Below are 22,117 nucleotides of genomic sequence, written 5' to 3'. Positions count from 1 at the left end.
GTCTTGAACTTCGTTATCTGTTGGATGTCAGAGCCTTTAACAACCTTTAAGGAAGTGCATTATATCTAGATGTTGGTGTATTTTTGGTACAGCTAAGAATAATTGAAAAATTATGGTAATATGTATTTTTCTCTATTTTAGCCCTTGTATTTGAAAAACACTTTCCAGCGACCATTGATTCTTTCCAGGATGCCGTGAAGTGTTTGTCTGAATTTGCGTGCAATGCAGCTTTCCCAGACACAAGTATGGAAGCAATTCGACTTATTCGCCATTGTGCAAAATATGTGTCTGATAGACCTCAGGTATAGCGTCATTTAGTAAACAAAATTTTGCAGAGTATTCTTTCCAATTTGAAATCTTAAGTTTGTTTGGGAATTGAGGGTATATGAAGCATTTATTTTTCAGTAATTCGAAAAATAATCTGAGCAGCCTGATTCCGAGTTAGGATGGTTAATGATTGTAACTAACCATTATTGAAAGTGTCAGGTATTTTTCTGAGTGTTTTTCATTAAATTGTATTAACTTGTTTAATCTTCTAATGACTTTATGGGATAGATAGTGTTATAGTCCCATATGGATAAAGAAACTGAGGCACAGAGAAGTTTAAAAATGTGCCCGTAGTTTCAGGGCTAGTGAAGTAGAGCTAGGGTTTGAGCCCCAGCCTGTGTTTGTAACCATTCCCTACGGTGCATCTTGTTTGTCTGTGCTGTGTAATACTGAAGCTGACTGACTATGGATTAGAATCTAGGCTTAAGCTCTGAAGTAAAAGGTTGAATTGAAAATCTAGCTGCCATATTTAACTTGCATATTTAAATCTATCTTTGTAACTTTCATAAGAGAAAGTGATGTATCATAGATTTGGTAATAAGATTTTATTCCATACTAACATGAACTGATCAGGTGCTTGGTACATTTCAGATATGTCAACTCATTTTACCTTCATACTTCCCCAGTGTGATTAATGTGGCTGTATGGTATCATAACCATTTAAATGACAAAAATGGAAACCTGAATTAACCTGGGTAATGATGCAGAAAATTGGTGACAGTTGAAAGTGAAGCTAACTTTTGGATGCTAGTCCAGAGCTCTTTATAGACAGTTATATTTTGCCTGCTTCAGTGGCATGTATACTAAAATTATAGGCAGTTACAGTGTCCATTTTTTATAAATTATTGTGTATTAAATTGCTCACTGGTTATTTGTGAAGCATATAAATTATTTTTTTGAGAAGTTAATATACTAAATGTATAGGTGTTAGGTTTTGCTTTTAATAACCCTACCTTTTTTCTTGAAGGCTTTCAAGGAATACACAAGCGATGATATGAATGTGGCACCTGAAGACAGGGTGTGGGTGAGAGGATGGTTCCCAATTCTCTTTGAGTTATCCTGTATCATCAATAGATGCAAATTAGATGTAAGAACCAGGTAACAATCTATATTTGTAATTAAAATTTTGGATTTATTTTGACTTTAATCACATAACTCTTCTTTATAAACACAGTCTCACAGTTAAAGACCATAAAATGAAGTGTTTTGTCAAATATATTAATTAGTAGATAGGTATATTTTAAAATATGTTAATATTATTTTAAAATGTTAACTAGAGCAAAATAAAAATGGAAATACTACATTATTTTAAAAATATTTGATTATAGCCTCCTTTTGATTTTAGGTTCTAAGTTAATTTGATCCTTTAAACATTCTGTCTTTTCATATATTTGTTTCCAATAATAAATTGAAGTTAGTGGCAAAATTTATTTTATTTCCTGATGAACGATAGAAGAATTTTTAAATGCACATCCTTGGTGAGTTTTAGGTGAAGAACCATTTCTTTTTGTAACCTGGTCAGTAACATAGTTTGGAATAATATAGAGCTATTCAAATAGAACTCTTTCAAAAGTATATTGCCAATAAAAGATCATTATGAACATATAGTCAATCTGTAAAGGAACTATTCCGGGTATTATGTGACTGGCCAAGTGCTTAACACACTGTTCTTAGTTCATAGCTCACAGGACTCCCATAGTAGTTTTTTACCCTGTACTTGGCCACATTGAAATGGCCGGCTTGTGTGTCCTAATATCTGTCAATCTCTAAACCCACCATGAGTTCAATTTTATGGTAAACAAAATCTTTTAGGAATTTTCCCTTCTGATTTAGAAGAATCTTCTGTTATTTGGATGTATAACTTTATTGAATTTTTTGAATTTCTAAAGGTAGCACAGAATGAATCTCTTCTTTTTCACCTTATGCCAGAACCACACCCATGCCCCACCAAGGTTAAATTAGACTTACATCTCAAGAAATTTTTCATTTTTATAGTATTATTTGTTACAACAGAAATTCTTATGAAATAGATAATCCAAAATAGGACTTAACCCTTAGGGATTTTAATTATGAGAGCACTATAGAAAAGCAGTTTATTTTATATTTAGATATGGTGGATTGTTTATCAGTGGGCCTGTTAGAAACTTGTTGAAATTCAAGATAGCCGCATTTCAGTTGTCCAGCTGCCTCAGTGGAGCGGCTAACATATGACTAGCAGGTCATGAAAACTCAGCACCCTCTCCCCTCACCCTTTATTTATTTGTAGACGTCTGTTTGATGGAGGATCCACCTGCTTTCTTAGCCTTCTGTTGCTTGGCACTGTGATACCTTATTTCTCACCGTTTTCCGTGTTCAGTTTATGGGTAGATACTAGTTGTTAAAGATGTTGTATGTGTTCTAGTTAGTAAAGGAGAGGGAAAAGATCAGTAAACTTTGTTCAGTGATGGCCTTTGATTTTCCTGCCTCATCCCAGGATATGTATGGGCTGCTATTTAGCTTCCATTTTAAAATGTGGGCCGAATGCCATGGCTCACATCTGTAATCCCAGCACTTTGGGAGGTCAAGGTGGGAGGATTGTTTGAAACCAACCTAGGCAACATAGTGAGACCCCATCTCTTTGAACAAAAGTTAACTAGGCATGGTGGGCATCCCTCTAGTTCCTGCTGCTCATGAGGCTGAGGCAGGATTGCCTAAGCACAGGAGGTTGGGGCTATGGTGAGCCCTGATCACACGACTGTACTCCAGCCTAGGCAACAAATTGAGATTCTCTGTCTTTAACAACAACAAATAGTGCAGCACTATGATTGGTATAACACTGTGTGGAAAGAACTTCTCGTGTGCATTCTTATTTGATTCTTCCAAAATTCTCTAGATTTGGGGATAAATACCGAAAATTAAAGTCCCAGATGTAGTCAGGCATCATTTAATGACAGGGATATGTTCTGTACAATGCATTACTAGGCAGTTTCAGCGTTGTGTGAACATCATAGCATGTACTCAAACAAATCTAGGTGGCATAGCCTGTTGCTCCATGGGTACAACCTGCACAGCATGTTACTGTACTGTAGGCAGCTGTTAATACAATGGCGTTTGTGTATCTAAACATATTGAAACAGGCTGGGTGCAGTAGTTCACGCCTGTAATCCCAGCATTTTGGGAGGCCAAGGTGGGCAGATCACCTGATGTCAGGAATTCAAGACCAGCCTGGCCAACATGGTGAAACCCCACCTCTACTAAAAACATAAACATTTGGCCAGGCATGGTGGCTTATGCCTATAATCCCAGCACTTTGGGAGGCCCAGGTGGGCGGATCATCTGAGGTCAGGAGTTCGAGACCATCCTGGACAACATGGTGAATACCCCTTCTCTACTAAAAATACAAAAATTAGCCGGGTATGGTGGTGCGCACCTGTAATCACAGCTACTCAGGAGACTGAGGCAGGAGAATCGCTTGAACCTGGGAGGCGGAGGTTGCAGTGAGCTGAGAGTGCCACTTCATTCCAGCCCAGGCAACAGAGTGAGACTCTGTCTCAAAAATAAAAATTAAAAAATACAAATACAAAAATTAGCCGGCTGTGGTGGCGCACGCCTGTAATCCCAGCTACTTGGAAAGGTAAGGCATGAGAATTGCTTGAACCCGAGAGGCGGAAGTTGCAGTGAGCCAAGATGGCACCACTGCACTCCAGCCAGGGTGACAGTAAGAGACTCTGTCTCAGAAAAAAAAAAATTCTATGTGTATATATATACATAGAAAAGGTACAGTAAAAACATGATAGAAAAGATATAAAAGTGCCTTTATAGGGCACTTACCGTGAATGGAACTCGCTGGACTGGAAATTGTTCTGGGTGAGTCAGTGAGTGAGTGGTGAGCGAATGCAAAGAAGGCCTAGGACATTACTATGCACTACTGTAGACTTTATAAACACTGTAAACTTAGGCTACTCTAAATTTATGAAAAGATTTTTTTCTCCAATAAAAAACTAACCATAGCTTACTGTAAGTTTTTTGCTTTATAATTTTTTAAATTTTAAAAAACTTGACTCTTATATTAACATTTAGTTTAAAACACATTGTACAGCTATACAAAAATATTTTCTTTATATCTTTATTCTATAAGCTTTTTTCTATTTCTATTTTTATTTTTTACTTTTTAGACTTTTTTGTTAAAAACTAAGACATAGACACACACATTAACCTAGGCCTACACAGAGTCAGGATCATCAGTGTCACTGTCTTCCATCCCCACGTCTTACCCCACTGGAAGATGTGTTACTTCAGGGGAAGTAACACATACGGAGCCGTCATCTCCTATGATAACAATGACTTCTTCCAGAATACCTACTGAAGGACCTGCCTGAGTCCGTTTTCCAATTAACTTTTTAAAAATGTGTAAGTACAAGGAGTACACTTGCAAATAATGATGAGAGGTGCAGTAAATTAATCATTAACAAAATTGTTTATCATTATATGACTGGCAGTGCAGTAGGTTTGTTTATACCAATATCACCATAAACATGAGTAAAGTGTTGCCCTACGATCAATGAAAGCTACAACTACAATGTCACAAGACAATTGGAACTTTACAGCTGTATTATAATCTTAGGGGACCACTGTCTTTTGTGCAGTTCATTGTTGACTGAAATGTCCTTATGTGGCACATGACTGTATTATTTTTCCCTACACCAACTACTTAATATTGCTTTTTAAAAAAAAAAAAAAAGACATTTTCCATATTAAAAATCCTTGGAAACGATTGATCTCTGTGTTTACTTTGGGCCCTGGAAAAAACAGGATTGCCCATATCCACTTACTCCTAGCCATGAGAGGCAGCATCCTGTTACTTGGAGTGGGAGGGCATCGATACAGAGCTCAGCAGATGGAGGATAAGGGAGCCTTGTTCCATTGCAAGGAGGGAACTATGGGTTTAGCATCAGTGATGGAACTCTGACAGGCGTCCCCTGTGGAAGAGTTTCTTTCCCAGGAGTTTCTTTACTATGGTTTCTTTACCACTGCTAGTGTTACATATTAGATATCTTAGGGATCTAATAGACGAGTGTGAATTTACTGTAGGTCTGAGGTATTGTAATGTTATTTTACACGTTCATTTAACAAAAACTTGTTGAGAACCTACTATGTATGAGCCATCTGCTAGGTTTGGGGATAGCATAACAGCAAATGAGTTCAGCTCTATTCCGGTCCTTATGAGAGCCTTTCAAAGAAAATTTTGTTCTGTTTTACTCTCAAACTTTTGGAAATGTAAGCCATTTCTAAATTGGAGGATGCCTGTGTTTTCCCAGAAAAAGCAACAAATAGAGAAAAGATTAAAGTTTCTAATGGTTACATAGAAGTATTATTTCAATAAACAGGAAGGAATGAAGAAGAAAGTTTTGAGTTTCAGTTTTAACACTTACTCAAAACCTACTCAATGTGATGCTAAGCAATTTATTCAGCAAATATTTATTGTTTGCCTTCCAGGCAATGATCACTGCTGTGTGCCTGGGATATAGCAAGAAATGAAACACAGACCCCTCAGTGGATTTGTTTTGTGAATCCTTTTGTTTGGGGATGTTGCATGAATAAGGCTTCTAGTATTGGGTGAAAATCCTCATAGTTCTTTGAACAAGATTTTCCAAGATCTAACTTTTGTTCTTAGACTGCTGTATATGTATTTTCTTTTTTGGCTGTAGTACCCCAAAATTAATATTCACTCAAACAATTATCGTTTTCAATTTGTAACTCCATTTGCAGTTTTTAAATGCTGCAATGGTGAGGTAAAAGTAAAGGAAAAGTAAAATAAAAAAGTTTACGGCCAAGACCTTTGGAGATTTTTTTTCCTGAATGATATATCCTAAAGGAACCTGTTGTTCTTACAACTTAAATTTTTTAAAACCTTAAAACCCAGTGTCGTGTGTTAATTTCAGACTAGTTTTAAGCTTTCTGTTTTTAGTAGCTTTGTGAACTATAAAAGCTATTTTAGGAGGAGTATGCTTTTTTATATTATATCTTTCCAATTGTGTTTTGTCATTTTAGGGGTTTAACAGTAATGTTTGAAATAATGAAAACATATGGCCACACTTATGAGAAACACTGGTGGCAGGATTTATTTAGAATTGTTTTCAGAATCTTTGACAATATGAAATTGCCAGAACAACAGACAGAGGTAAGAGGATGCACAATTTTCATTTAGCTTAGTCAAATTAAAAGATCCTCAGTATTATCATCAATACATTTTAGTGTTTCAAATTAAGTACAGAAAAGAATTCCTAGAAAATTTTTCTTTAAGGCATGAGAATATAATACTATGTCTTTATAAATAAGAACACTGGCTGGGCACAGTGGCTCGCGCCTGTAATCCCAGCACTTTGGGAGGCCAAGGTGGGTGGATTGTCTGAGGTCAGGAGTTTGAGACCAGCCTCGCCAACATGGTGAAACCCCATCTCTACTAAAAATACAAAAATTATCCAAGTGTGGTGGCAGGTGTCTGTAGTCCCAGCTACTTGGGAGGCTGAGGCAGGAGAATCATTTGAACCCAGGAGGTGGAGGTTGCCATGAGCTGAGATTGCGCCACTGCACTCCAGCCTGGGTGACGAACGAAACTCTGTCTCAAAAAAAAAAAAGAACGCTATGAGGGGATCGAACTGAATTAATGAATTGATTTTTTTGTTCTGTTTTGTTTTCAGTGTTTTTCTGACTTTTCCATTTCTTTTCCTCATTTTGACAGTCACAACTATAAAACATCAGTAACTTTCTTTAGTATTATATAGTGACTTCTTTTTTATATTAAGGAATACAAAGTAAATTTTATTTATTTCAACATATTTTACTGTGAACCAGTTACAATATACATTTTAGGAAATGTGTCAAGAGAGCTTCATATTTTCCCCTTTTGTTCCATACAGCAGTGTTAAATGCAGACTTCTGCGATTATTTTTTATGGGTTTGAAAAAAATAAATTACACTTATTTTGTATAGCCCCTTTTTTGTGGTGTTTTCAGATAACCATACTTGAGGAAAGTCATTTTTATTTTATACCTATGCTAATCCCATTTGGACAAATTCTTACCTCCTTATTTCCCTTTCGTGTTCTGTCATGGTCTAGAACAAGGCCGGCTGTTGCTATTCATGCACTTTGAAAAATCATAATACTAATATCAAGATGATGCGGTGATGGTTTTTTTAATAATCAGCACAAATAGTGCCAAAAATAGTTAAATTATTGTATGCATAGGTGGTTATGGGATAATGAGGAGCAATAGATACCAGATTTTAAGTTAAGGTGAATATAATGTTCTAGAGGGAATTCAGTGGTCTAAAAGGAACACTGACAGCCTTACATTTTAAATATGAAAACATTTATATATATATATGTATATTTTTAAAAATCATAGTAGTTGATTAATGGCATGATGTTAATTAACGACTTTTTTCCCCAGAAAGCTGAATGGATGACAACAACTTGCAATCATGCACTTTATGCAATCTGTGATGTATTCACTCAATATTTAGAAGTACTCAGTGATGTACTTTTGGATGATATTTTTGCTCAGCTCTACTGGTGTGTGCAGCAAGGTAGGTCTGTCAGATATGTGACACAAAGTGTTAAATGTGACCCTGGTAATATATAAATGAATTGCTCTTTTCTTTCCTAGACAATGAGCAGTTAGCACGATCTGGTACAAACTGTTTAGAGAATGTTGTTATTCTGAATGGTGAAAAATTTACCCTAGAAATCTGGGATAAAACTTGCAACTGCACACTGGATATCTTCAAAACCACAATCCCACATGCGTAAGAAGATTTTATACAACTTTACATTTATATTTGTATATTGAATGAGTTGGAGAGTGACTAGTGATTAAAAGTTTGATAGTGACTACTGATTTCTCATAACAGAAATCCTTTTAAGCTTGTCTTACTCTTATATGGAATTAGATTTATTACAAACCAAACTGCTATAAACTATAACAAATACATGAATTAAACTATTTGTAAACCAAAACCTTTAGTCTGGTTATCCAAAATTTGGGACATAGTAAAGTGATTCCGCTGATTTTTATGAGATTTTATTTATTCAGATCAAACCAAGCAGTGGTTTTGAATTGGGGGAAAAAAAAAAAAAATCTCAACCTGTTTCTGTTGCTGATCTTTTAATAATCTAAGGAAAATGTATTTATACATTTTTCATATTTTATAACAGCTTGTCATTTTTCTCTAAGGGATGAGTGTGAAATGGAATTATAGTGAGGTATGTTTTTTTTTTTTTTTTTTTTTGAGATGGAGTTTCATTCTTGTTTCCCAGACTGGGGTGCAATGGCGTGATCTCAGCTCACCACAACCTCCGCCTCTTGGGTTCAAGCGATTCTCCTGCCTCAGTCTCCCAAGTAGCTGGGATTACAGGCATACACCACCATGCCCGGCTAATTTTGTATTTTTAGTAGAGATGTGGTTTCTCCACGTTGGTCAGGTGGTCTCGAATTCCCAACTTCGGGTGATCCGCCCACCTCGGCCTCCCAGAGTGCTGGGATTACAGGTGTGAGCCACTACACCTGGACAATTTTATGAATTTTTTTTTTTTGAGAAGTCTCTTACTTGGAAAATATTTGATATTAATACTTAGGGAAAGGAGGTTTAAAATTTTTAAAACTTATCAGAAAGTGTTTTTTTAATGCAAAACTGGTGACTATATTACCCTTTTAATTATATTAAACGCCACTTAATTTTTTTCTAAAAGTACATGTTTAAACATTTTACTAGATGTTTTTTAGGAAATTGCTCTTAGCGGTAGTCAAAGATGGACTGTGTAGTTGGTATGTTCTTGTTACTTTCTTGGGCCCATTTCAAAATATGCTGGATGTGGCATGTGGCACAGCCCCCTAGTGATTGATGTGTTTTTGGTATCTTGAAGGCTCTTGACCTGGCGGCCCACTTCTGGAGAAACTGCCCCCCCACCTCCATCTCCTGTAAGTGAAAGGCCATTGGTAAGTTTTTAATCAGTAAAGTATATTGAAATTAGTTATTTGTGATGAGTAATTTTATTATGGGTCAAAGTCTTACATGTAAGTGTCTTAATCCATTCCTGCTATTAAAAAAAATCTGAAACTAGATTACTTATAAATAGAAATTTATTTTTTCACAATTACGAAGGTTGGTAATTGTACGATCAGGTGTCTGGTGAGAGCTGCTCTCTGCTTCCAAGATGGCACCTCGTTGCTACATTCTCACATGGTGGAAGAAGGAGGGACAGAAAGGGGCCTAGATAGTTCCCTCCAGCCTTTTTTTAAGGCATTAATTCTCATGGCCTACTCCCCTTCTAAAATCTCTACCTCTTGATACTGTTGCATTGGGGATTCAGTTTCATTATGAATTTAGGAGGGAACACAAACATTCAAATCAATGCGATGCATTCGACTCTTTTAAGAAGATGGTATAAATTTGCTGTCCAGAATTGTGAGGTTAGTTCTATGGTCAGTTTCACAGACAATTAATATGTGTCTCTGTTAAGTGCCATGAAGGGAGTATTTTAAATTATTTTTAAATATAGGACATCAAGTAAAATGATTTTTTAAGGGTTGTGAGAGAAAGATACAAGATTTACATAGCTATCTCCATGCAAAGCTGAAGATATTGTTGGATAGTATTTAAACTTTATTTTTATATAATTTCACCTTATAGAAAAGTAACACAAACCAATACAAAGAATTCTAATATTCACTTCACCCAGTGTATTGGTTTCTTAGGTCTGCCTTAAAAAATTACCACAAACTTGGTGGCTTAAAAACTATAGAAACCTACTGTCTCATGGTTCTAAAGACCACAAGTCCTAAATCAAAGAGTTACCAGGGCCACATTCCCTCCAAAGGCTCTAAGGGAAAATCCTTACTAACTTCTTCCAGCTTCTGACAACCTTTGGCATTATTTGGCTTGTTCACATATCACTCCAATCTCTGCAACCATCTATCCATACTTTTCCTCACTGTGTGTGAGTTAAATCTCTCCCTCTCCTTTTTGTTTTATGAAGACGTTAGTCATTGGATTTAGGGTTTGCCTGAAATCCAGGATGATCTCATCTCAAGATCCTTAATTACATCTGAAAAGACCTTATTTCCAAGTAAGGTAACATTTGCAGGTATCAGGGGTCAGGACTTGGACATACCTCTTAGGGGCCAATATTCATCCCACTGTGGTCTACCCACTGACACCTAAAAATTCATGTCCATCCCATCGGCAAAAGATGGTCACCCCATTCTAAGGTCCCCAAAAATCTAAACTCATTACAGCATCAATACTATGTCCAAAATCCCATATAAATACCATCAGAAGTCCCTAATGTGATCATCTCAGACATCTACATTAAGGATGGATGACACTCTTGAGTATGATGTATTCTGGGGCAGAATTCATCTCCATCTGTGGACCTGTGAACCTAGAAAATAGGTAAGTAACTTTAAAATACAGTAGTGGGACAAGCATAAGATGGACATTCTCATTGCAAAAAGGAGAAATTGGAAGGAACAAAGGATCACCAGTCCTAAGCAAGGTTGAAACTTAGCAGGGACAATTCTGTTGAGTTTTAAAGCCTGAGAATAATGCTGTGTGGCTTAATATTCTGCCTTCTGGGGCCATGGCTTGCTTCTTTGGGCCTGAGCCCTACACTATCTGTTGTTCTTCTTTTTCTTTTCTTTTCTTTTCTTTTTTTTTTTTTTGAGACGGAGTCTTGCTCTGTCGCCCGGGCTGGAGTGCAGTGGCTGGATCTCAGCTCACTGCAAGCTCCGCCTCCCGGGTTCCCGCCATTCTCCTGCCTCAGCCTCCCAAGTAGCTGGGACTACAGGCGCCCGCCACCTCGCCCAGCTAGTGTTTTTGTATTTTTTAGTAGAGACGGGGTTTCACCGTGTTAGCCAGGATGGTCTCGATCTCCTGACCTCGTGATCCGCCCGTCTCGGCCTCCCAAAGTGCTGGGATTACAGGCTTGAGCCACTGCGCCCGGCCGTTCTTCTTTTTCTTAAAGGTTAGCACGTTTGCAGCTCTGTTGACCCATTTTCTGCCTGTAGAATCCTAGAAGTCAGCCTCCCTTCCTTTTATTTTTTCTGTCCCTTTCATTCTCGGCTGGCCATATGTCTGCTGGTATATCATTCTCAAAATCCTTGTGGGTCTTCTGTATGTGTTAAGAGAAACCATGCCATTAAACAAGAGGGTGATCCATACATCTTTCTGGATAGTCCTGTTATGTTCCTGGCTTCTGCTGAGATGGTTGATTGGATCCACTAGATATATACCTAATCTCTTTGGCAAAAAGTCATCCAGCTATTATAGCCTTGGCCTTCTCCAAAGCATGCTTTCCTAACAATTCGTTTCCTAATTGTAGCATCCTTTTCCATGTGGATAGGCCAAGATCCTCTTGAATCATCAAGTGGGAGTTTCTTTTTGCTTAACAGTTCTTTCATCAATATATCTTGTTCTTGCATTGTACTATAAACAGCAAGGATAAACCAGGCCATGCCTTCAACACTTTGCTTGGAAATCTCCACTACATGTCATCACTTAGAATTCTGCTTTCCACACAACAATTCAGCCAGGCTTTCTGCCACTTTACAACAAGGATCACCTTTCTATTAGTATCTAATCCCATGTTCTTGATTTCCTTCTAAGACCTCACCAGAAGCACCTTTTAACATTCATATTTGTACCAATAATCTGTTTGATGGCCATACATGTCTTCTCTAAGATGGTAGAAGCTCTCTCTCACACATTGCACTTCCTTGTGGATCCTCACCAGAACCACATTTGACATCCATATTTCTACCAACAGTCTCTTCAGGGCAATCTAGGTGTTTTCTATCATGTGTCTCAGAACTCTTCCAGCTTCTACCATTGCCCAGTTCCAAAGCCACTTCCACATTTTTAGGTGTTTGTTACAGCCACATTCCATTTCATAGTATCAAAATCTTTATCAGGGCCAGAGAAACAAAACCAACAGTAGAGATATATGTAGATAGATTTAAGGAACTGGCTTATGTGATTGTGGAGGCTGGCAGGTTTGAAATTTTGTAGGACAGGCAGGCAGACTGGAAAGCCTTGAGCTGGTGCTGAAGCTGCAGTTCACAGGCAGGATTTCTTCCCCAGGAAAACCTGTTTTGCTCAGTTTTGAAGGCCTTCAACTTATTGGATAAGGACCATCTAGATTATTGAAGATAATATCCTTAAAGTGAACTGACTATAGATGTTAACCACATCGACAAAATACCTTCAGCTCAACACCTGGAATAGTGTTTAATTGAATTAATTGTTACTCGTTTGACTTAAGTATCTGGCTTAAGTACATAGGATATTGGTATTGTGTCCTAGCCAAATTGACACAAAAGTAATCATTATACCACGTTTCTCCAAATGTTATTTTACATTTGTTTTTACCAACCCCTGCTTTCCTCCCTCTTTTTATCTTGCTACCCCACCTCCCACACCCACACAATTTTCTGAATTATTTGAAAGTGGTTTGTAAATATAATGCCTACTTATCCCTAACAATCAAAAAATTATCCTTGAAACAATAATCTACAGGTCTTTTCAAATTGATACTGTTCTCCCAATAATACCTTTGAATTTTAAAGCCAGGAGGCTGTAAAGTAACAAACTAATGCCCACTGACCAGATTTGTTCCTCACAACTTTTAACTTTCTTAACAAATTGTCAATAGTTAAAACAGATTTCACAGAAAAGTATCATTCTGAGTTGCCCGTGAGAACTGTGGCGTCTGTACTAGGCCCGTGTTGCTCCATGACTCTGTTGTGCTGATGTCCGTTCAGCACAGACCCCATTATTACTTAGGACGTCCCAAAAATTCTCCTCATTTACATTGGTTAGTGAGAAAAATTGAGAAAACAATATACCTAACATCCAAAAATTCCTCTAAAACAGAGCAAGGTTTTTAAATCCCTAATTTTGTGACCTAGTTTTTGTGCAGGTTTAGTTTTCTGGAGAGAACATTTTAGAAATCATCAGACTGTTCAAGAGGGCCAGTGACCAAAAATACTTAAAAACCAGTGCTTTCATTTATCTTCAGTAAGATAATACATGTTTAATTCTGAGACCTGAGTAATTTCTTCCTTAAAATACAGAAGTCCAAGCTAACGTATTGTTCTGATTATTACTATTTCTGGTAACACAGGCCCATCTTCCTTTCACACAGCAGGTAAGGTTGCTGCAGGCTGGGACTGTTATGTCAGAATAACAAGAGCTAAGCACTCCTCCTGAAACCAGGTTCTCTCATCTCTTGAGTATGCTGTACCTTTATAAGGAAAGAAAGCTCGAGGAGTAGTAGGGTCAGCTGCCATTTATTGCCCAACACTGTGCTGCTAGTGTTTTGGATTTATTATCTCTAGTTCTTAACAACCTGCAAGGAAAGTATGTCGTTTCTTTTTAGATTAGAAAACCTCACCTCAGGAAATTAATCATTTTTCCAAGGTTACACTCTTACTAATACTGGAACCTGTGGCTGGGCGCGGTGGCTCAGGCCTGTAATCCCAACACTTTGGGAGGCCGAGGCGGGCAGATCACCTGAGGTTGGGAGTTGGAGACCAGCATGACCAACACGGTGAAACCCCCCCTCTACTAAAAATACAAAAGTAGCTGGGCATGGTGGCGCATACCTATAATCCCAGCTACTGGGGAGGTTGAGGCAGGAGAATCGCTTGAACCCAGGAGGTAGAGGTTGCGGCGATTCTAGATTGCACCATTGCACTCCAGCCTGGGCAACAGGAGCGAAACTCCCATCTCAGAAAAGTAAATAAATATTACTGGAGCCTAATTCTTGTGTAGGTCTGTTGGACTCCAGGGTCCAGTTTCTCTTCATGATACGACTCTTCTAGATAGTCACCTTCACATTGACCTTTCTAGTCCCTGGGTCCATGGGTGACAGAAGATCCTTTTCTAAATTTACCCCTGCAAAAAGTGCCTGTTTAGATTTTATGAACACTTGTGGGTGTTGCTGACCAATTTCTCTACACTTTGAAGTTTTGCATTTATATCTGTTGCTGTTGGATGGTTTAAGACCTGAGCCCAATGAGGGTCAGAAAGTCAACTTTTCTGTATGTACAGGTAATTTTAAATAATTTTCTCATTGTGTTGTAAATGTAATCATTTTCATAGGGACATACGTTTTTAAAATAGCATTTTAGAAAATATTTTCACACATAAACTTTATTAACCATACTTATAATGATTTTTTTTATTTATTAGGATACAGTATCACAGAAGTCTGTAGATATTCATGATTCTTTTCAACCAAGGTCTGTGGATAACAGACCGCAAGCACCACTGGTTTCTGCCTCTGCTGTAAATGAAGAAGTCAGCAAAATTAAATCTACAGCAAGTGAGTTATTTCTCTAAATAAAAATAAATTTGTGTTTTATGTAGGAAAGGGTTAACATTTTTGGTTTTTGATTGTTAACAAGCATATACTATAATTGATTGTGTCATCACTTTTTTTTTCATTTTTTTTTTTTGAGACGGAGTCTCACTCTGTTGCCCAGTCTGGAGTGCAGTGGCGCCATCACAGCTTACTACAAGCTCCGCCTCCCAGGTTTAAGCGATTCTTCTGCCTCAGCCTCCTGAGTAGCTGGGACCACAGGCACGCACCACCACGCCTGGCTAATTTTTGTATTTTTAGTAGAGACGAGGTTTCACCATATTGGCCAGGCTGGTCTCGAACTCCTGACCTCGTGATCTGCCCACCTCGGCCTCCCAAAGTGCTGCTGGGATTACAGGTGTGAGCCACTGTGCCCTACCACTTTTTTTTTTTTTTTTGAAACGGAGTCTCACCCTGTCGCCCAAGCTGGAGTGCAGTGGTGCTCACTGCAACCTCTGCCTCCCAGGTTCAAACAATTCTCCTGCCTCAGCCTCCCGAGTAGCTGGGATTACAGGTGCCCGCCATCACCCCCAGCTAATTTTTGTAGTTTTAGTAGAGACGGGGTTTCACCATGTTGGCAAGGCTGGTCTCGAACTCCTGACCTCGTGATCTGCCCGCCTCAGCCTCCCAAAGTGCTGGGATTACAGGCGTGAGCCACCACGCCTGGCCGTGTCATCACTTCTTTACTGTGCTTACCCTAATTTGGACGTCCTCTGATACATAGATGCCCTCTGGCAGAAGGTCAAGAACTCTGCTGATACCTGAAATGTCCGTTTTTTCCACCAACAAGCACCTGAGTCTTCTCTCTCCACCACCTTCTGCATGCCAGCCAACCTCATGTTCTGTCTGTAGAAGTAGGGCCTTCCTCTACCCATCTGCAAGGGGAAGTAGTGAGGGACTGTTGCTTTCTAAGCAGGAGAACCCAACTTGTTTTCGTTGTTGTTGTTGTTGTTGTTTTCCAGACAGAGTCTTACTCTGTCACCCACGCTGGAGTGTGATCTCGGTTCACTGCAACCTCAACCTCCTAGGCTCAAGCAAGCCTCTTGAGTAACTGGGACTACAGGCACGCCTCATCGTGCCCAGCTTATTTTTTATATTTTTTTGTAGGGACAAGGTTTTGCCATGTTGCCCAGGCTGGTCTTGAACTCCTGAGCTCGGGCCATCTGCCTGCCTCAGCTTCCCAACATGCTGGGATTACAGGCTTGTGCCACAGCATCTGGCTAGTAGCACCCTACTTTTTTGTTGTTGTTGTTGTTTTTGTTTTGAGACAGAGTCTCGCTCTGTCACCCAGGCTGTAGTGTAGTGGTGCAATCTCGGCTCACTGCAAGCTCCACCTCCTGGGTTCATGCCATTCTCCTACCTCAGCCTCCCGAGTAGCTGGGACTACAGGTGCCCACCACCATGCCTGACTAATTTTTTTTTTATTTTTTGGTAGAGACAGGGTTTCACCATGTTAGCCAGGATGGTCTCGATCTCCTGACCTCGTGATCCACCTGCCTCGGACTCCCAAAGTGCTGGGATTACAGGCATGAACCACCGTTCCCGGCAGGAGCACCCTACTTTTTAAGGAGCAACCCTTTTCTCCACAATGCTCCCTAACCTTAGTCAGCTTGTGCCAATTTCCCTCACTGCTGCCCACACCCCTGTCTCCATACAGGGATCCCCAGGTCACCTGTATTCCTACCCTCACCTTTTCACAAAAAAGAGGAACCCTTTACTTTTTTACTGGATTGATTCAGTTTCATTTGCTGAAGGAAAATTATAACACCTAGAAAAACCACAGCCTCCTTAGAGGAAAACAGGACAACTTTGAGAACTTTTTAAAACCTGAGGTGAAATTTACATAACAGAAATAACAATATACAAGTGAATAATTTAGTGGTATTTAGTACATTCACGGCCACCACCTCTATCTAGATCCACAGCCTTTTCCTCACTCCTAAAGGGAGCCCCCTGCCCCATAACTGTTACACAACCACTCCCTCTTCTCCCCTTCCCCAGCCCCTGGCAGCCACTAATTACCTATGTTTGTGAATTGCCTGTTCTGCATATTTCATATAAATGGAATCATACAAAATATAATCTTTTGTGTCTGTCTTCTCCCACGATGTTTTCAAGACTCATGTTGTAGCATGAATCAGTAATTCATTCCTTTTTATTAATAGTCCACCGAATGTGTAGACCACATTTTGTTTATCCATTTGTCTGATGATGGATGTTTGTATTTGTTTCACCTGCAGTTGTCGTGAATAGTGCTGCTGCAAACTGTTGTGTACAAATATCATTTGAATACCTGTTTTCAGTTCTTTTGCATTATCTACCTAGGAGTGGAATTGCTAGCTTGTAGGGTAATTCTATGTTTAACTTCTTCAGGAACCACCAAGTAATTTTCTATAGCCAGTGGCTGCACCATTTTACATTCCCTCCAGCAATTCCAGTTTTCCCACATCTTTGCCAGTGCCTTTTTTGTTGTTGTTAAATGATAACCATTCTAGTGGGTGAGAAGTTGTACCTCATTGTGGTTTTGACTGGCATTTCCGTAATGATTAGTGATGTTAAGCATCTTTTCATATGCTTGTTGGCCATTTGTATATCTTATTTGGAGAAATTTGTATTCATGTCCTTTGCCTGTTTTTAAATTTTGATGAAGTCCAATTTTTGTTTTCTTTTGTTAGTCATGCCTTTGGTATCATTGTCAAAATCCAAGGTCATCAGCATTTCCCCCAATGTTGTCTTCTATGAAGTTTTGTGTTTTTTTTTTTTGAGACGGAGTCTTACTCTGTCACTCAGGCTGGAGTGCAGTGGTGCGGTCTGGGCTCACTGCAACTTCCACCTCCTGAGTTCAAGCGATTCTCCTGCCTCAGCCTCCTGAGTGGCTGGGATTACAGGCATGGGCCACCACACCTGGCTAATTTTTGGATTTTTAGTAGAGATGGGGTTTTGCCATGTTGGCCAGGCTGGTCTCAAACTCTGGATCTCAAGTGATCCACCTGCCCAGCCTCCCAAAGTGCTGGGATTAGAGGCGTGAGCCACTGTGCCTGGCCTATGAAGTTTTATTCTTTAGGTCTTTGATTTAGGTCATTGATCCATTTTGATTTAATTTTATTCAGGGAATTTTTTAATCCTAGGTGCTTACAGTTCTTGAGAGAAGACAGGCTTTATTATCATATCCTACTTGAAAGGAGCGTCTATCTTCAGTCACTGTATTTTGTTCATTTCTTAAAGGGTAAACAGGTGGTAGTAGTGAGTGGCCCAGTTTCATTTTTCATTCCTGTTCCCCAAAGAACAGAATGGTTCATGTAGGAGTCCTTTGCAGCTTCAGTCTGCACCAAGAAAGGCCAAGAGGAAAGAATAGTAAGTGGCTTTTCCCGCTCTCAGCCTCAAGACTGAATTTAAACACACTTAACTTTGTGAGGGCAGGACTTGGTCTTGTGCACTTGGCTACTCTGGGACTACCCTTTTTCCTGGGGCAAGGGTTCTGCTTTCCTGCCTCTGTGAACCGTGGGGTCAGACTGCATCCTTAGGCCAGACACTCCACTCTCGCTCCCCTGGAAGACTTTTAGGCATGGTTCATCCTGTAACTGTTGACTCAGAACAGTTAGAGCTGGAGGAAGAACAAGCGGCCACCCTGCTCCTATGAGCCCTTTTCCTTGGTGGATAGGCTGTGGTTCTCCTGTTTGATGGGGAGGCCCCTGCATCTGACTCTCCAACTCAGTGAAAAGAATCACAGCACAGACCAGCCTCATTCTTTCTGCACCACTGCTCTGTCGAGTTGATTCAGTACCTGCAGTCCCACATAGTTAAAATCTGCTTAGCTTTGCTCTCTGTTGTGTGGACAATGAAATGGTTGACTAATATACAACCCTGGCAGTGTCAGGCCTTGTCAGGACTAAAATTTGTCCAAATAGATACTGTCATCAAATGTGCTCCTGGTCCTTGCTGGTGAGACTATAGTTAGGATCCTGTCCAGGTCTCAAAGGGCACGAGAAACTATGAAGAGGCTTGGCATTGCTGTTCAGAGTACAGCCTCATCTGCCAAATTCTTGGGGTCACTAGAACTGTTTGGGTCCCTGCTGGAAGCTCTTAGTACCCCTGAGCAACTCACGTTGGAGCTGATGAAAATAGGTCTCCTAAGACCTCCATCTACCGCTAAGTCCTTCTGGAGTCCAGGTCCTACTAGGAGTCTCTTGCCCCCTGGGACTGAGATGTTTTTCTCACTTGAATGAGAGAGTGAATGGATGACTGCCCATGCTGCTGTCACTGTAATAAAGGACTAAGAAGACAAGATTTAAGAGGAAGAGATAACGTAGGACTTACAGGTTTCTTTTTGTTTTTTTAACTTGTGATCTAGTACTAAGAACTAAACGTTAAATAGAACAGCATTTATGAACAGTATCTGGAAAGGAGCCTTCATTAATGATCTCAATAAGAATAAATTTAAGTAAGTTACTTTTCTACCCCTCAAAATCCCTAAAACATGAATTTGTCTTCCACACATTAGTGCCAAAAAAGGGAATTTGTAGTAAAATGTTTTTCATACTAGAAAGAAACAGGGATTGTAAGTCACCCAGCATTGGAGCCATTGCCCCAGGACTGCCTAGCAGGCAGCTCCCTTTGGGCAGTTGTCTGCCTCCTGGAAAGCTTCCTGCCAAAGCTGCCCCTGAGAATCTGGGGTGGAGGTGTGGCCGTGTGGTCTGGGTCCCCTGGGCCGTGTGGCAGCAGCATCTCAGGAGTTGAGTCCTCTTTTCTAACCTTGTGCTGCTGCATTGGATTAGCTACTTAGCTGGCATGGTCAGACAAGGGGAGCACTCCCATGAGTGTGTCCACATGGGCCAGCAAACTATCAGAAGTGCCCTGCTGAACAAATGTGTTCAGGATAGAGGGATGCGGTTGTGTGTAGCTGATGAGGGGAACATGGGTGGTACTTTTGTTACTTTGCAGTTTGGTTACTTCTGAAGTAATGTGTTCAGCTTAACTTTTTTTTTTTTCTTCTTAAAGATGAAATCTGGCTCTGTCGCCCAGGCTGGAGTGCAGTGGTGTGATCTCGGCTCACTGCAACCTCTGCCTCCTGGGTTCAAGCAGTTCTTCCTCAGCCTCCCGTCTAGCTGGGATTACAGGTGCACGCCACCACGCCCGGCTAATTTTCGTGTTTTTAGTAGAGATGGGGTTTCACCATGTTGGCCAACCTGGTCTCGAACTTCTGACCTCAGGCAATCCACCCGCCTTGGCCTCCCAAAGTGCTGGGATTACAGGCATGAGCCATTGCACCTGGCCCCAGCTTAATTTTTTTATAGACTTCTTTACTGATGGATGTCTTTGAAAATAAGAGGTAATTTGAGTCACAGCTACAAATCTGGATCCAAATAAAACATGTGCTGTGGCCAAACCACAGTAGGTTAATCCAGAGTCTTGGCTGCCCTCACTTCCTGTCTCACATTGATCTGTTCTGTTATTTTCTTATGTCTATAGGTTTTCATATAACTTATTTTCTTTTTTTTAATTTCAATTAATTAATTTATTTTTGAGACAGAGTCTCTCTCTCTTTCTGTTGCCCAGGCTGGAGTGCGGTGGTGTGATCTTGATTCACTGCAGCCTCCGCCTCCCAGGTTCCAGCGATTCTCCTGCCTCAGCCTCCAGAGTAGCTGGGATTACGAGCACGCACAATCATGCCTGGCAAATTTTTTTGTAGCTTTGTAGAGATGGGGTTTCATCATGTTGGCCAAGCTGGTCTTGAACTCCTGACCTCAGGTGATCCAGCTGCCTTGGCTTCCCAGAGTGCTGGAATTACAGGCATGAGCCACCGTGCCCAGCCCCTTTATTCCCTGTTTTCAAAGGTCAGACTTGGGTTTACAGTTGATGTTTCAGTTTTAGGTTTTTATCTATTTGTTACATTTTCGTTAAAAATAACTTGAACTAAAAAAAATTTGTAGCGGGAACATCTTGAATATATTATTATTCTAAATCAGGGGTGTCCAATGTTTTCGCTTCCCTGAGCCACACTGGAAGAAGAATTGACTTGGACCACTCATAAAATACACTAACATGTGTGGCCCCAGGGGACCCAGAGCACACGGCCACACCTGCATCCCAGATTCTCAGGGGCAGCTTTGGCAGGAAGCTTTCCAGGAGGCAGACAACTGCCCAAAGGGAGCTTTCTACTAGGCAGTCCTGGGGCAGTGGCTCCAATGCTGGGCCACTTACAATTCTTGTTTCTTTCTACTATGAAAAATAGTAGTGAGCTAAGAAAAAAAAATCTCATAATGTTTTAATGAGATTCATAATGTTTTAAGAAAGTTTATGAATTTGTGTTGGGCTGCATTCAAAGTTGTCCTGGGCCACATACAGGCTGCGGGTTGGACAAGCTTGTTCTAAATTATGTAGGGCACTTTTATTTTAAAAATTACTTTTCTAAGGCTTTTCTAAATATCAGTTAAACTTTTACTGAGTAATGCCTGCATGCAAAAGCAGTATGTCCTTCTCAGTGTGATGTGTGAATACATATTAATGTTTCCTTAGCACTGTAATGTCATGGAAATTATAAAGAATTCAAAATAATTTTTTGTTTGCATGTGCATTGGGGGGGGTTTCCTCACAGAATTTCCAGAACAAAAATTGTTTGCTGCCCTGTTGATTAAATGTGTTGTGCAGCTGGAACTCATCCAGACTATCGACAACATTGTCTTCTTCCCAGCCACAAGTAAGAAAGAAGATGCGGAAAACTTAGCTGCAGCGCAGGTAAGGAGATAGGAGGACAGCTGCTTTTTTTGTGTAAGTAGGAAGTTAGTTATAGCAGTCTGGGCTGTAGAGTTAGGCTAGAGAATTAATTTGTGGGGCCTTCATCATACAGATATCCTTTTAAACCATGAGACTGGATCCCATCACAAGGTAGTAAGGTTAGCTAGAGCAGGGAGGAGGGTCAGCAACTGAGCACTAGGAACTTTGTCCTCTACAGCTTCTGGAGAGGAGGCAGCTAGCAGAGACTGAGGACGAGAATCCATGAGGCATGGGGAGGCACGGGGAAGCAGGTGTCAGTTGTCCGGGAAGTCAGATGAAGAAAATGTTTTAAGAAGAAGCATGTGATCAGTCACTTGTTAAATGCTCTGGATAGGTCAAGTGATATTACTCCTGAGAATTGCCTTCTAACTATTTGGAGGACTTTGGAACCTTAACAATGTGTTAAATGTTAAATTGAGGACAGAAGCATAATTGTAATGGGAAGAGAGAGCGAAGAGAGAATGTGGACTCAGCCAGTACTCTGTTAAGAAGTTTTGCTGTAAAGGCACAGAGAATTGTGATAGCTGGAGTGTGAGGGGTTCAAGAGGGGTTTGCTATGTTTTGTTCTCAGATTGGTGATGTGGCAGTGTGTTCACTGCTGAGAGCTTTCCAGTA

General features: G+C 40.0%; 1 protein-coding gene across 3 annotated transcripts in view; it reads left to right on the top strand.

Moving 5' to 3' along the window:
- Positions 1–22,117, top strand: part of ARFGEF1 (ADP ribosylation factor guanine nucleotide exchange factor 1) — a 146,300-nt gene that overhangs the window by 117,093 nt on the left and 7,090 nt on the right. For 2 of the 3 annotated variants that reach the window (XM_023222298.2, XM_023222299.2), the window contains 8 exons: positions 142–302; positions 1,295–1,425; positions 6,358–6,487; positions 7,761–7,896; positions 7,977–8,115; positions 9,233–9,305; positions 14,560–14,692; positions 21,324–21,463. In XM_023222298.2, the coding sequence (XP_023078066.1) occupies positions 142–302; positions 1,295–1,425; positions 6,358–6,487; positions 7,761–7,896; positions 7,977–8,115; positions 9,233–9,305; positions 14,560–14,692; positions 21,324–21,463 (1,043 nt within the window). The remainder of the gene's footprint in view (positions 1–141; positions 303–1,294; positions 1,426–6,357; positions 6,488–7,760; positions 7,897–7,976; positions 8,116–9,232; positions 9,306–14,559; positions 14,693–21,323; positions 21,464–22,117) is intronic. The other variant, XM_023222300.1, reaches the window with a different exon arrangement.

Source organism: Piliocolobus tephrosceles, chromosome 7, assembly GCF_002776525.5.
Source record: "Piliocolobus tephrosceles isolate RC106 chromosome 7, ASM277652v3, whole genome shotgun sequence".
In the NCBI taxonomy this organism is placed as follows: domain Eukaryota; kingdom Metazoa; phylum Chordata; class Mammalia; order Primates; family Cercopithecidae; genus Piliocolobus; species Piliocolobus tephrosceles.
This window is presented reverse-complemented; position numbering and strand designations above follow the sequence as displayed.